Source organism: Oncorhynchus kisutch, linkage group LG7 (genome assembly GCF_002021735.2).
Source record: "Oncorhynchus kisutch isolate 150728-3 linkage group LG7, Okis_V2, whole genome shotgun sequence".
Lineage (NCBI taxonomy): Eukaryota > Metazoa > Chordata > Actinopteri > Salmoniformes > Salmonidae > Oncorhynchus > Oncorhynchus kisutch.
The window spans coordinates 40,404,393-40,420,672 of NC_034180.2; the positions used below are offsets into that span (position 1 = coordinate 40,404,393).

The window sequence follows — 16,280 nt, forward strand, 5'->3', positions numbered from 1 at the left end:
GGGTTCCAGGTAGAACCCTTTTCAGTTCCATGTAGAACCCTTTCCACAGTGTTCTACATGGAACGCAAAATAGTTATATCTGTAACCAAAAAGGGTTCTCCTATTGGGACAGCCAAATAACTCTTTTGAAACCCTTTTATCTAAGAGTGTAGGGGAGGGATGGCATCAGATGGCATGGAGTAACAGAGAAAGACTCCAAGCAGTTTGGAGCTGGTTGATTTAGGCCTCAGACTTGTTCAGAGGCTGCAAACTGATAGAGAGACTGAGGAAATGTTTACCCAAAACTGGTGACTGATGTCTTACTGAGGTCAAAGGGCAAGGTTGGGGGTTAAGTTTATTTAATTACATAACGTTTGCTTTTGTGTGTTTTGTTCCATCTTACTTATTTGACCTCCGATCGCAGACCTCAAGTCATATTGATTTGCTGCGTGGTTAATATGTTGCATCTGTATACAGCACCACATGGGAGTGTGGATGGTTCCTGTGGTCTTTATAATTACTCAGTGCATAGTTGTTGCATTGGATATGTCATAGTCATTATCCATTATGAAACATGAGAAAGGTTCTGTGACATGATTGTCCAAAACACAGGGTCCTAATTATGAAAAATGAGAAAGCAATTAGCATTCATATTTATTCAGATCCTTTCAGATCAAGCTGTGTATGTGAGATAACACGTTCTGCCAGATGTGCTTCCTCTTCGGGCTTGAAGTTGGAACAGATACCGCTGTCTGCAAGTAGACACCCGCTGGGCACAGACGTCAGTTCAACGTCTAGTTTTGATTTACATTTGGTTGAGTTGTCAACAAATGTGAATTCAACTTGAAATCAGCAAAACATTTCACTATATCATTGGATTTAGATTCAAATATAACATTATCTTAAAATTGACTTTTTTCCAAATCCAATCAGTTTTTCACATTGATTCAACATCACATAGATTGGTTGAAATGACATGAAAACAATGTTGATTCAACCAGTTTGTGACCAGTGGGCAGCACTAGAAAACAAGAGAATAAAACTTTATGGATGCTTCGTCTGTAGAAGTCTTGCAAACTCAGCATAATTTAGGAAAAAAATGTATCATAATCAAACCATCCATTCATGCATTAAAAAGATCCCTGGTTCAACCCTAATTCATGGCTCATAGACCCAACGTCACAGCAATCTATTCTGCACAGTTTGTTATTTACCCAAAGTCACTGTACAAATAAATAATTAACTGACGAGACTGGCTTCAATGTGTTGGCAAAGTAGGCATGGCCAGGGTAACTTAACATATGCCAACGGAATCAATAGATTCTGTAGAGTAGCAGTTTGATGATTTATGGTTCTGTATGACTCATCAGGCAACTTTGTCATGATGAAAATATATTCTGCATACACCCTATTGTGGGAAAAGATGGTATAACAAAGCCAGAAGATGCTGATCAGTGATGAACAAACAAACCTCTTTTGTTGAAAAATGTACATGACTGCCCGTTTTACTCAGGTGGTTGAAACGTCCCACATGTAGCAGAGTAAGACAATTATCTTATTGACTGATGGGGAATGTTTTTTTTAAGTGTAGTGCATTTATCTTCAACATTGCTAAAATGTCTCAGAACATGGTGTTGCACCTGTATCTACAGCACAGGAAGTTGGTTTCACCTTAATTGGGGAGGACGGACTCGTGGTAATGGCTGGATTGGAATGGTATTAAATCCATCAAACACATGGTTTCCATGTGTTTGATGCCATTCCATTCCAGACATTATTATGAGCTGTCCTCCCCTCCGCAGCCTCCACTGATCAACAGAATCAACAGTGGAATGCTGGTTCCCATTCTGCATTCTAAGAGAGATTCTCATAGCTCACTATATTGGGAAGGCACAATGGGTGTGAGCTAGCCTAACCACTTCCATTGACAACACAGAGTCAACTTAAAACCCTTTGAGTACAGTGATGTTGTACCCACAGCAACTATTAAAACATTCCCAAACCAGAAACCGTGGATTGATGGCAGCATTCGCATGAAACTGAAAGCGCGAACCACTGCTTTTAACCAGGGCAAGGTGACCGGAAACATGACCGAATACAAACAGTGTAGCTATTCCCTCTGCAAGGCAATCAAACAAGCTAAGTATCAGTATAGAGACAAACTAGAGTCGCAATTCAACGGCTCAGACACAAGAGGTATGTGGCAGGGTCTACAGTCAATCACGGATTACAAAAAACAAAACAGCCCCGTTGCCGACCAGGATGTCTTGCTCCCAGACAGAATAAACAACTTCTTTGCTCGCTTTGAGGACAATACAGTGCCACTGACACGGCCCGCCACCAAAATCTGCGGACTCTCCTTCACTGCAGCCGACGTGAGTAAAATTTTTAAACGTGTTAACCCTCGCAAGGCTGCAGGCCCAGACGGCATCCCCAGCCGCGTCTTCAGAGCATGCTCAGACCAGCTGGCTGGTGTGTTTACGGACATATTCAATCAATCCTTATCCCAGTCTGCTGTTCCCACATGCTTCAAGAGGGCCAACCTGGTTCCTGTTCCCAAGAAAGCTAAGGTAACTGAGCTAAACGACTACCGCCCCGTAGCGCTCACTTCCGTCATCATGAAGTGCTTTGAGAGACTAGTCAAGGACCATATCACCTCCACCGTACCTGACACCCTAGACCCACTCCAATTTGCTTACCGCCCCAATAGGTCCACAGACGAGGCAATCGCAACCACACTGCACACTGTCCTAACCCATCTGGACAAGAGGAATACCTATGTGAGAATGCTGTTCATCGACTACAGCTCAGCATTTAACACCATAGTACCCTCCAAACTCGTCATCAAGCTTGAGACCCTGGGTCTCGACCCCGCCCTGTGCAACTGGGTACTGGACTTCCTAATGGGCCGCACCCAGGTGGTGAGGGTAGGTAACAACATCTCCACCCCGCTGATCCTCAACACTGGGGCCCCACAAGGGTGCGTTCTGAGCCCTGTCCTGTACTCCCAGTTCACCCACGGCTGCGTGGCCATGCACGCCTCCAACTCAATCATCAAGTTTGCAGACGACACTAAAGTGGTAGGCTTGATTACCAACAATGACGAGACGGCTTACAGGGAGGTGAGGGCCCTCGGAGTGTGGTGTCAGGAAAATAACCTCACACTCAACGTCAACAAAACATAGGAGATGATCGTGGACCTGAGGAAACAGCAGTGCGAGCACCTCCCTATCCACATCGATGGGACAGTAGTGGAGAAGGTGGAAAGTTATAAGTTCCTCCGGTGTACACATCACGGACAAACTGAATTGGTCCACCCACACAAACAGCATCGTGAAGAAGGTGCAGCAGCACCTCTTCAACCTCAGGAGGCTGAAGAAATTCGGCTTGTCACCAAAAGCACTCACAAACTTTTACAGATGCACAATCGAGAGCATCTTGTCGGGCTGTATCATCGCCTGGTACGGCAACTGCTCCGCCCACAACCGTAAGGCTCTCCAGAGGGTAGTGAGGTCTGCACAACGTATCACCGGGGGCAAACTACCTGCCCTCCAGGACACCTACACCACCCGGTGTCACAGGAAGGCCATAAAGATCATTAAGGACAACAACCACCCGAGCCACTGCCTGTTCACCCCGCTATCATCTAGAAGGTGAGGTCAGTACAGGTGCATCAAACCAGGGACCGAGAGACTGAAAAACAGCTTCTATCTCAAGGCCATCAGACTGTTAACAGCCACCATTAACATTGAGTGGCTGCTGCAAACATACTGACTCAACTCCAGGCACTTTAATAATGGAAAAATGGATGTAAAAAATGTATCACTAGCCACATTAAACAATGCCACTTAATATAATGTTTACATACCCTACATTACTCATCTCATATGTATGTACTGTACTCGATACTGTACTACCATCTGTACTACCACAGTATACTGTACTACCATCTACTGCATCTTGCCTATGCCGTTCTGTACCATCACTCATTCATATAACTTTGTGTACATATTCTTCATCCCTTTACACGTGTGTGTATAAGGTAGTTGTTGTGAAATTGTTAGGTTAGATTACTCGTTGGTTATTACTGCATTGTCGGAACTAGAAGCACAAGCATTTCACTACACTCGCATTAACATCTGCTAACCATGTGTTTGTGACAAATAACATTTGATTTGATTTGACCTCCTGAAAACAGACCAGTGCCTATTGACATGTGTGTCCCAGAAAGCACAATGTTATTCTAACTACTGCACACACGCTGTTGTGAATTGTGAATAAGTTGTGTGGGTGAGTGTCGTCTGACCAGTGTACCATTTCTCTCTGCTATAAATCGTCAAGTCTGTCATGTAAAGCACAACGAGGGTGTCAGATGTCACAGTTAAAACAGGAAACAGAAGCGTTGTGGTTGTGTTCTTGGATATGTTGATGTTGAAGAAATGTGTACTTACAGCTGAGTTACTTTCGGTGTGTCAAGTGGTCATGGGCGATGACTGGACCTTTGTACCTTTTCATTTTGAAAAGGCCATACATCATTAATGTGATAGCAACATATAGGTGGAATGGGTGGCACAATTAGCCATGCCATGGGGTTTGTGAATGTGTGTGTGAGAAAGTGGACCAGTGGATAAGGACATGTTATAATCCGGAAGTGGGTCGACTCCTGAATGCTGAATGGTTAAAACCATGATAGAAAAGATGAAATCAAAAGAAAGACTGCGAGAGTGGGCGAGGGATAGAAACCAAGTTTCAGCATCTTATCAGTGGTTACTGGGTAAGAACAGCAGCCTGCTCTAAGCCTAACAGTACCTCTCTCTCTCTCTCTCTCTCTCTCTCTGTCTGTCTGTCTGTCTCTCTGTCTGTCTGTCTGTCTGTCTGTCTGTCTGTCTGTCTGTCTGTGCGTCAGGAGTTTTGACCAACCGAGCGTGAAAACAGAATACAGCACCACGACTGACAGGGATGCTACCTCCATGATCAGCTATGACATGTCAGCCTTCAACAGCCTCAGTCCCAACAAGTCCAGAAATAAGGTATGTCACTATATAGTAGACTACAATAGGAGTCCTCTGTTGTGTTGTGGAGAAGTCATCTGGAAATATCTGTTCTATATTTGAATTACTGTACTTTTAAACCCCACCCTCTTTACCTTCTGTGAGGCCAATCTAAAGTATTTTAGGACAGACTCATCTAAGATTAATGATGAAATGTGACTATACTATACATTGTAGCAAAACATACTGTACCATACATTTTTACCATAGTTCTGTTCTGCAATTGTCAAAAGTATGTGTCAAAAGAGAGAACTTTCAGAGTGGATAGATTCATATGCAACACACTTGATATTGATCAAAACGATTACTAAACATAATTTCAGTGACAGAATCTGTTTCTTTGCTTGGAGACATTTACCCCATACTACTGCTTGCCACTTCTTGCACTGAGCCTGGATGTGCAGTCATATAGAAGGTGTGCAGAGGAGGGCAGTATTGACTCACTTTGCAGGGCCTTGAGTGGAAAAGAAGTAAGGTAAATCCCAAACCAGTCCCTTCCTCCCTCCTCACTCCTCGGCCCTCCAATTGCACGATCAAGTGTTATTGAGGAGGTAGGTGCTAATTAGACCCTTTGATATGTGAGATGTACATAAACAGTACAGCAGTTCAGATTCTTCAGACAGACCCCTCAATAAAAGTTTGAGTCAGTTTATTTGTATTATGCAACATTTAGGTTTTGAATACCGATCTACATGATCATTTCTTCAATGCCTTGGGTTATTAAGATAAATGTAGACACATTTATCAGAAGCCCCTTAAAGTTGTATACAAATCATTAGGGTTGAAGGGTAAATTATATGCCCACCTACAGATGCAGTATCTTAATTTGACCGATATTGTCACAGCAAAATAATCCTGCAGTGACAGGATTTCTTCCTGTGTTATTCTCCATTGATACCTACTTGTCCAACATGTTGTCCAACATGTGCACTGTATATTATAGTTATTATTCATTATTCATTATTATTATTAATGGGGTAGGATTCACTATCTATGTTCTATTGATATCAATCCAGCTTTCACAAATACGTAATTAAGTACATTCATCCGTTCAAGAAGAATTATGTTTTCCCTGGAAACTTGGTTACTTGAGTAGAAAGAATAGGATCCTGTGTCTTTTATTTTATACATTAAAATGAAGTATTTCTAAGCTAGGCATACAATTTGGAACATGAACTTGAACACAATAACCACTAAGTTTGTGCCTGTACCTGTCATGTGTTTCCTGAAAGGTCTGAGGCCATTTGGAAACAAAAGAACAATCAGCTCTGTTTCAACAGGATTTTTAATAGGTGAAAGTCCTGTGGAGATCCAGAGTCTGTTTCTACTACTGAAGGAAGGATGTGCACAGGTCCATATGAAACAACAACAGCAGATCGTTCAACTCGTGCCAGTTATAGGCACAAAAGGGCAAAAATGTTCATCCTTTCGTGTGTCAGAGTTGGTCGAACCATTCACACTGTACACTGCTGAATCATGTAATAATTAGCAAATATTCGCAAATGTACATATTGTGTTTTTTCCTTGTCTTGGTCTTATCCACTGTATTATGATATTGATAAAGATGTCCCGGGGCTACTGACTTGCCCCAGTTTGTTTGAGGGAAGAAGGGTGGAGATGTTTGTCAGACATCCGTGTCCATACATTCTCATTGGATAATTAGTTAATGTGGGGTTTTTTTTATGTGAAAGCTCTTTCACAATAGCCTTTATGCTGCACCTGTGATAGAAGTGGAATTATGCCCTGAAGCAATGTACCTTAGTTTGTTTGATACAAGTCTACTCAGGGCTAGACAGATATAGATACACACGGATATCGCTCACACACTGTCTCTCTGTCTGTCTGTAAAGTTAGACAGTTCACTTATTGTATTTGGCGGCGTTGACTTTTATTCCAGCTTTAGTAATTGTATATTGTTATCTTCAACCAAGCAGCTTAGCAGGAAGCTATGAGCTGATAAACATTCACTTTTTGCACCTGATTTGCTATTGGTGCAGGATATGGTTATTATGCCGGAACTGTAAGGAAAATAAATCTACAGGCTAAAATCCAGCAAGTATCGCTAAAATGGTATGTAGCGGTTTTATGTGTATTATCTTTAGTTATGATGTTCTGTATAGGCTGTTCCAGCCTGTACTATAGTAGGAAACAGACAAACAGAGTATGCTGGGCTTTTGTATGTATGCTACTGTGTGTACTATGTTTTTGTTTAGACAGCCTTTATGTGATGTGTATGTTTGTATTGATTCTATGGATCCTGGACTCCCTGGAGAACAGTGACTATCCTGGCTAAATAGACTATCCTGGCTAAATCAATGAAAATAAATTAAATGACAGAATACAAAGTATACAGACAACAAAAGAACATTGGGACAGTCTTGTTCCATGAATATATGGGCAGTGTGCATCATGGCTGGATAGAACTTTCTTTTCACTTTGACATTATAGAGTATTTTGTGCAGATCAATGACAAAAAAAATCGCAATTAAATCTATTTCAATCCCACTTTGTAACACAACAAAATTTGAAAAAATCCAAGGGGGTGAATATTTATGATACCCACTGTCTAAATTGACTAAGACGTACATTGTTGTGTTTATTTCTAGGTATGGTAAGTAATCCAATAGATCTTATAGAAAACTAGTATTATTTGGTGATCCTTACATTCCTTGTTTGCCTCGTTGGTTCTCATTCGACCTGTCCGGCATTGGGATTCAAAACCTGTCGATACTGACTTGTGGGAAATTTTATTAGTCACATGCGCCAAATACAACAGGTGTTTCACCTTACAGTGAAATGCTTACTTACAAGCCCCTAAACAACAATTCAGTTTAAAAAAGTACAGATAAGAATACGAAATAAAAGTAACAAGTAATTAAAGAGCAGCAGTGAAATAACAATAGCGAGACTATATACAGGAGGGTACCGATACAGATTCAATGTCCGAGGGCACCGGTTAGTTGAGGTAATATGTACATGTAGGTAGAGTTTTTAAAGTGACTGTGCATAGATGACAACAACAGAGAGTAGCAGCGGTGTAAAAGAAGGGGAGGGGGGGTCAACGCAAATAGTCTGGGTAGCCAATTGATTAGATGTTCAGGAGTCTTATGGCTTGAGGGTAGAAGCTGTTTAGAAGCCTCTTGGACCTGGCGCTCCAGTATCGCTTGCCGTGTGGTAGCAGAGAGAACAGTCTATGACTAGGGTGGCTAGAGTTTTTGAACATTTTTAGGTTCTTCCTCTGACAACGCCTGGTATAGAGGTCCTGGATGGCAGGAAGCTTGTCCCCAGTGATGTACTGGGCCGTGTCGCACTACTCCCTGTAGTGCCTTGCGGTCGGAGACCGAGCAGTTGCCACACCAGGCAGTGATGCAATCCGACAGGATGCTCTCGGTGGTGCAGCTGTAGATCCTTTTGAGGATCTGAGGACCCACGGCAAATCTTTTCAGTCTCCCGAAGTCTGCCTAATTTTGTCAATACCATAGAATTAGCCATTAGAAAATGACTTTAATAGGATCTCTATGGTCATTGCCCAGGTGCTGTAGAAGCCTGATCATTTTCCTACCTGGCTGTTACCAGAGAGACATCTACACCAGTGTTTCCCAACTCTGGACAAGCACACCTGATTACTACTTGACTACTTGTCAACTAATCATCAAGTACTTGACAAGTTGAATCAGGTGGTTTTGTCCAGGGCTACAACAAAAATGTGTGCTGTTGGGGGGTACTTGAGGACCAGAGTTGGGAAACACTGATCTATACCATTCAGCTTGGCCTGTTTGATTTTGACAAGAATGCTATATACTATAGACTATCAGTAACATTTCAACTTACTACCTACAAATTTAACCCTAACACTAACACTAACCCTTATCCTAACCCTAAACTTAAGCCTTACCCTAACACTATCCCTAATCTTAACCCTTACCTTTATTCTAAACCTTGCCTCAACTGTAACCTTAGCAGGCAGTTGTTTATCAATAGATAGTCAGTTGATTATCAGATCATTTGTTGATAGTATGACCATCTGTATAGCATCTACAGAAGAACTATCCAAATAAATTGTGATCGAATATTTACGGAATCTTAGAGGTAATAGTTGATGTTAAGGATTTAAGGTTAATGCGTTAATCAGAGAATGAATCTATTCTATGTAAATGTACTACATCATTGAGCACACCTCATATCAGGGCTCTCTAAAACCTGTTCCTGGAGCGCTACCCCCCTGTAAGTTTTCGTTCAAACCCCAGTTGTAACTAACCTGATTCAGATATTCAACCAGATAATTATTACAATCAGGTATGCTAGATAAGGGTTGGAGAAAAAACCTACTGGACGGTGGCTCTCCAGGAATAGGGTTGGAGAACCCAGCTTTATATCAAGGACAAAAAAAGTGAGAGGGGAACTAACGTCTGTGGTTATTTGTACAGCTGTGCCAAAAACAACAGGTGTGTCTGTTCTCCATCTCCATCCGTTTTTTTTCTCTGTCTCCTCCAAGAGCTCAGACAGAGTGTTGAACCGCATCGGCAATTTTTTTTCCATAAAGAAGAAGAAGAGCCGGAGCGGTTCACTCTCAGCAGACTCAGAGGATGGATCCTGGCTTGGTTCTGGCTCTCCCGTCTCCCCCCAGTCCCCTGGTTCTCCTGTCTCCCCCCAGTCCCCTGGTTCTCCCGTCTCCCCCCAGTCCCCTGGTTCTCCTCTCTCCCCCCACCAACCTCCACAGGAAGACTGGCAAAGGACCCCCACCACCACCCGGAGACAGGGGGAGGTAGTGGAAGCCGGAGCTAGGCCAGTGCAGGGAAGTTTGTCAGAGCTCCAGGAGAAGGGATCGGTGTTCAGTACCAGCTCCAGCCCTGGTACCTCCAGCCTAGCCTCTCTGGTGGTGGTGGACAGAGGGGACCTTTTGTTTGCAGGCAGCGACAGCAGCGATCGTGGCAGCGTGAGGGAGGTGCAGGTGTGCAGGGCGAGCAGGGCCGAGGCAGAGGCAGACGGAGAGGCAGACAGGAATTCTTGGAATCTGACTCCAACGAACTCGTCCTCCTCCGGAGCAGACCAAGTCCCAGGGCTCAGCCCCACTGAGGACGTAGTGGGAGAGGCGAGCAGGAGGCTGCAGGTACATCTGGAACAAACCACTGTGAAAGACAGAGAGGGGTCTGGAGGGGGCAGCCCAGTGGTCCAAAACACCCTCAGGTCATTTGAGCTCTCACAATCTCACCTTAAGGCTGACTTCACCTCTCTGGTCACAGAGTCTAAAAAGACCTCCCTGAAAACATCTGTTGGAGGGAAGGGGAGTTACCTGATGGGAGTGACTGTAGGCTCTCAGTCACACACCCCGTCCTCCTCAGATCCCCAGCTAGAGGGGGAGGAGGGGGAGGACAGCCCAGCCATGGGGAAGAAAAACAGGAGGAGGGCTCTGAAATCCACCAGCAGCAGCTCGCCTGAAACAGCTCCCCCAGCACAGACCACGTTACATGGGGGAGAGGAGGGGACGACGCAGGACTCACCAGTGAAGCTACACAAAGCCTTGTGGGTGGAAACACACCTGGGAGAAGAGGAGGGGGAGAGGAATGGGAAGAGGAAGAGTGTAAATTCGCATTCAGTCCTGACCATACCTATGACTGTGGCCCCTGTGGAGTACCCTGATACTGCAGGTGTCCTGGCCACTCTAACTCCTTCAGCAGTATCAGCAGCAGAGGCCAGTGGCAGAGAGCCAAAGCCAAAGCTGGCTGTATCTACAGCGCCAGCCTCCAAGGAGTCCAAAACAACAAACAAAGCCCAGCCAGAGGCGAACAGTCCAGGCACAGACTCAGAGAGCAGCACCCCTCTAGAGTACCAGATGGCCCTGAGCAAAGAGGAAAAGCGCAGGAGTGTGAAACTGTCCCGCAGTGAGAAGATTTTCCCAAAGAAGGTGTATGTGAGCCCTGAGCCCAGTTCTGACGGGGACGAACAGACAAAAACAGAGCTAGAAAATAATGACATCGCAGACTTGGCTTCAAAGATTCCTCAGAAGTCAGAGGTGAAACTGTGAGTATCTTTATTTTACATTTTCTTTGGTCTTTTTAAAGAGTGCTTTGATCCTAAGGTGAGAAAGAGAGATTGAGAGAGCGATTGAAAGATTGAGTGAGAGAAAGAAAAAAACACCTGAGCTGTGCCTATTTGTACCAGAGGAGAACAATAACAGCAGTTCTTAGTACAGCTGAAAAGTCCTGCGTCATTAAAATGTCACATTACTTAATGTATATTTTACTTGGACTACATGATTACTGATCGTACTACTACAGGTCATCGACTATGCAACCATACTGTATCTTCCTATGTCATTGTCACAAAATACAGTGTGCACTTTACAACCCAGTCAGTACACTACCTTAAATTGTTAAGTCAGTTGTTCAAATGAACTGTTTTATTTCAATCAAAATGGAGCTTTACTCCATGTTTTATTTCCATCTTGAATGATGACTAATGGCAGAAGCAACTAGTCACTTTGTTTGACTAAAGGGTTTATTGAGTAGACTCAGTACAAGGCTGACAAAAGTAAGGCACACCATTCTGATATCCACATATCTTCCACATATCTTTCAGACATAGTAATGCCACAAGGCATGCTTTTTGTTGTATCATATTAATGTGATGTAGCCTGTTTTTTAGATTAAAATGCTTGGAATTCATGGATGTATTGTTCTACTGATACCTGAGGAGATGTTCTGCACTGCTGGAAGTTTTAAGTGAGAGCAGTTGGTCAAGCTACTGAGTGCAGAAAGATTTATTTCAGGTTCACTTTGCACGTATTGCTAAAGGCTGTTTTTCCTTATCCGAATAACATGTTTATTTGGTTTTATAATGGTTGGTATAAATGAAGTACCCTATCAATGTAGTTACAACACCTGTTTGTGGTGACAAGTTTGTTCTGCACACTAAATAATTTTTCCCTCCTGTCCTCAAAGTTAATCACACATTTTCTCTCTTCTCTAAACAGCTCGCCAAGCCCCCAAAAAGTGTATGTAGACCTCAAGGAACCAAACAATGACTGTATCATCACTGCTGGGGAGATAACCATGGGTACAGACTCTGATCAAAGACACCATGACCCCATGGCTGTAGACAGTTCCCCAACGTCCCCAACCCCAGAGATGAATGAGGCCTCTCCAACCACAACTATGCCAGGACGTAAAACACAGCCCAACACAGGAGGTTCAAGGGTTAGATGTCAGGGGATGACCCAGGTCACCCCGTCTAAACCAGGTGACAAAGTAGGCAATGTAGCCAGTCGGTCAAAGTGCCCCCCTCCTCCGGTTGGGCCCAAGTCCAAAGCTGTCCTGGGCATGGCTAAGGGAAAGGGTCTGAAAGATGGTGGAAAGGCAGGGATTTCTAGTGGGGCTCCATCACAAAGGACACCTAAAGATGGCAGTGAGAAAACAAAGGTTATGTCACCTACGTTAAAGGATCAACCCACCGCAGGAAAAACAGAGGTCACCGACAGCCCCAAGTCGAAAATTCCCAAAAAGTCACAGACAGAAGCTGTATCAAAACCTCCACTGTCACCAGGCACAACCTCAGTGGTTGATGTTTCAGTGGCTGTGTCTCTACCTGTGCTTGGTTCCAAACCCCAGAAGACCCCTAAACCTAAACATTTAATGATTAAAACAGACAAAAAGCCTATCACCGAGGAGGTGAATGAAGTGGGTTCAGGGGGGAAACCAACTCCAGGGCCTGTTACGTCAGAAGAGGAATCACCTACTAAAGTACCAGTCATGTCACCTGTGAACTCAGATAAGGTAAACCTATCCAATGGGATGGAAAAAGACCCTGAGGACAACAACACTGACCTAGCCAAAACAAGTGAACCCAAAGATGTCAAAAAGCAGGCTCCCACACGCCCAGACAGCACCAGCAGCAGCATGATACCAAAGAGCCGGTTACCCAAAGCCCCTGACAACTCTTTGTCTTTGGTCAGAAAGATGAAAGACGGCAAACTCCAAACCATCGACACAGGGAGTAAAACTACCAAGACCACTGAGAGAGCATCAGTTGTCAATAGTAGGCCTTCCACACCAACCAGCCCAAAGCAGCAGGAGCTTCCCAGCCCAGAGGAAATGCCCCCAGATGAGACAATGACCACTGAACCTGAGAAGGGTAAGACAAACTTGTCATGGATTTTGAACATGGGATATTGATAAGATTCTGTCTGCTTATTCATAGCCCCTGTCTAGCTTACTTGTTTTAGTTATGTGTTTAGTGGTGGTAATGTTTCAAAATTATCCAATGGTTTAATTTCTTTGATGGACAAGAGGAATTGTAAATGTCACATATTTAAGAGAAAGGGATAGCTCTCATTTTGCAATGCATTATGAAAACTAACCAACAAACTGCTATACTAACTGTCTGACTAACTATTGTATCACCAACAGGAAGCAAGTTGCCCTGCCCTTTGCAAACAAACCTGCCCCAACAGGCCTCCAATAAGAGCACCCCCCGTGATGACGGGGACACACCCACCCCTCCCTCACTGTTACCAACCAAGCCAGAGAAACCCGCCTCCCTTGGACTTAAGAAGAAGAGTAACATCACATCTCCCACCATGGACATGACTGCTGATGATTCTGGGAAGGCTTCACCACTGAGTTTGAAAAGTCCAGTGAAAGATCCAAGTGATTCTGTGACTGTGGCTAGCAAGCGTGCAATGTTCCGTCAGGTAACTCCCCCTAAAGGCAAGCCCCTCAAGAAATATGAGCAAACTATGAACTCTGAAACACAATCTAAATCTATACACGATCATGTGTCACTGGTCACAGATAACTCTCAAATAGATGATCAACAAACCACACCAGCAACACACCAGCAACTGTTTGTAAATGATCAAACAGATGAATCAGCAGTCACTGGAACAAAGAAATCACTAGAGGACAGGAGCAGTAGTAGTACACCTGAAACAAAAATTGATAAAATATCTGAAAATGGACAAAAAAAATCTATATCAGTCAAAACTACCTGTATTACAAAGGAACAACAAACCAAACCATACCCAGATCTCTCATCCGAGACAGAGAGTGACCACAACTATGTGGAAGCCTTAACCAATACACCACTGCAGCAGATGGGTCCTGTAAGCCCAGGTGTAGTCCTGGAGAAACGCCCAACTGAACCAAGCCTCATTGTGTCTGCCTCAAGCACACCTACCCATGAGGAAGTAATATATACATCAACCAAGCCTGAATTGACTGACCACATTCATACTGACACTGAGAACCAAGCTAATCAGAAAAGTGATGAGTACAATGAAAATACTTCTCCAGCTTCAGAGAAGCTCATACTTAGTGCTGGGGAAGGGATATCCAATACGAATCAGCCTGTGGAACATGGCCTGGATGTAGCAAAGGATAGCTCACCCAAAAACGCCTCCACTGTGGTTGAAAGAAGAGAGAGTCAAGATACAGCAACACAGTCACCCATCTTTGGATCAGAGGAAAAATCTAAGAAACTAGCTAATGCTCAAACCCCCGATATAGTACCTATTCGTAATGGCATAGTTTCTGATATATCCATAGTGTCTGGGAAAGAGACTGAAGTACAGAAGGGGGGAGAGCCAGTGAAGGTCTCCGACATCATAACAGAGCCTGCGATTGTTCTGAAACCAATTAAAAATGGTGAGGTCCAACTGAACAAAGAGCTTCCTTCACTGACACAGAATTTGGCAGATGCACATAGCGGGCCACACAAAGAAAACAAAGAGGACAAACTGGGTGAGGCGGCAACTAAGAGCACAGTTACTAAGATGGATGCAAAACAGGAATCAAAGACCACAACTACAAAAGATCAGAAGGAGAAAGTGACAAAACAAGAAGAAAGACCCAGCGAAGGAGTGACTAAGATATTAGACACAAAACAGGACTCAAAATCCATAAGAACAAAAGCTCAGGAGAAGAAGGTCTTGCTCCTCAAAGAACCCCCTAAAATGACAAAAGCAAACCCCAAGGCTGAGCTGCCTCTTCAGCTGCCAACTTCTCTGAAGCTCCCCTCTCCCCCTAAACCTCTCCCTCTGAAACAGGAATCTCCGTCCAGCTGGCTGAACGTGGAGCGCGGCTCAAAACAGGAGCAGAAGAGGGAGACCAAGAGAAGGCTGGACTGTTCAACCAGCGAGGATGAGAGTCTGGCTGAGATTGACAACGTGGATGACTTCATCAGGAGCATTAAGGAACTGGGCACCCCCTTTCCCCTCCCCCCCAAGAGGCACCACGACCATGCCAAGACCTCCTCGCCCCCCTTTGCCCTGCCCGCCATCAAGGAGGACCGCTTCGAGAACCCTTTTGACGCTGATGGCTTCCAGTTTGGCCTGAAAAAGAGGACCAAGGATGAAGAAACCCCGGCCATGTTGATAAAGAAACAGGCCAGGGAGGAGAAGACACAGCCAAGAAGGGCTAATGCAGAGGACAGCCTTCTCTTCAAAGCCCTCCAGTCTCCATCTAGAGCCCGGAGAAAACCAGGGTGTCAAACAGATGGGAAAGATGGAGAGGTGAACATTAAAGTAGAGGGGAAGAGGGAAGTAGAGAAGAAAGAGGAGCAAGGGGAAGAAACCGGTCAGCTCACGTCACGGCTAGAAAGGATGTCCCTACTCTCCAACCTATTGAGCTCCCCCAGGACTTCCAGAAGGAACAAAGGGGATCCTTCCTCCTCAGTCTCTAATGGTGCTCCTCCCTCTCCTACCACCCAGGGCACAGTGCCAGAAAGGGCGGGTTGGAGAAGTATGAATCCGGGCCTGAGTATGGGTGTGGTTGCAACTGGTGAGTCAATAATCAGTCCTTCCTCACCTCCTCCTCTCCCCTTGTTCACTGAGCTAAAGCTGCCAGATCCCCTGGAGCAGTATCTCAGGACAGACAAAGGATCCTCACAGAGTAGTGCTACACAGAGTACAATGGCTAGCCCTGTAATGGGCTTAGGTCACGGTACTGGACTAAAGGGACTTACCTTAGGACTTCATCCAGCCACCAACCACATCCCACAGGCCCCTCTGAATGGTCTTCCTGCAGCCAACCCCAAGGTAAGAGTCTCAGACAAGACTGCATGAAGCCAACTGACAGTTTGGGGTTTTGCATCATTACTGTACTGTATGTATCTATGTTATTTTACTTATCCATCTAAAATCTCTATAGACGGGTACTTTGTACTAGATTGAGAAATACGTTGTTTTTTTTTCCATAGAGACTAAAATTGCATGATTGAGACATAACTATGGTTGTCTCTACCTGCCCGAGTCTC

At 44.4% G+C, this 16,280-nt stretch overlaps 1 protein-coding gene across 1 annotated transcript in view; it reads left to right on the plus strand.

Moving 5' to 3' along the window:
- LOC109893789 (beta/gamma crystallin domain-containing protein 1-like) overlaps positions 1 to 16,280 on the plus strand; it is a 55,647-nt gene that overhangs the window by 17,436 nt on the left and 21,931 nt on the right. The window contains exons 2-5 of the mRNA XM_020486997.2: positions 4,886 to 5,009; positions 9,526 to 11,051; positions 12,004 to 13,160; positions 13,436 to 16,062. Of these exons, the coding sequence (XP_020342586.2) occupies positions 4,886 to 5,009; positions 9,526 to 11,051; positions 12,004 to 13,160; positions 13,436 to 16,062 (5,434 nt within the window). The remainder of the gene's footprint in view (positions 1 to 4,885; positions 5,010 to 9,525; positions 11,052 to 12,003; positions 13,161 to 13,435; positions 16,063 to 16,280) is intronic.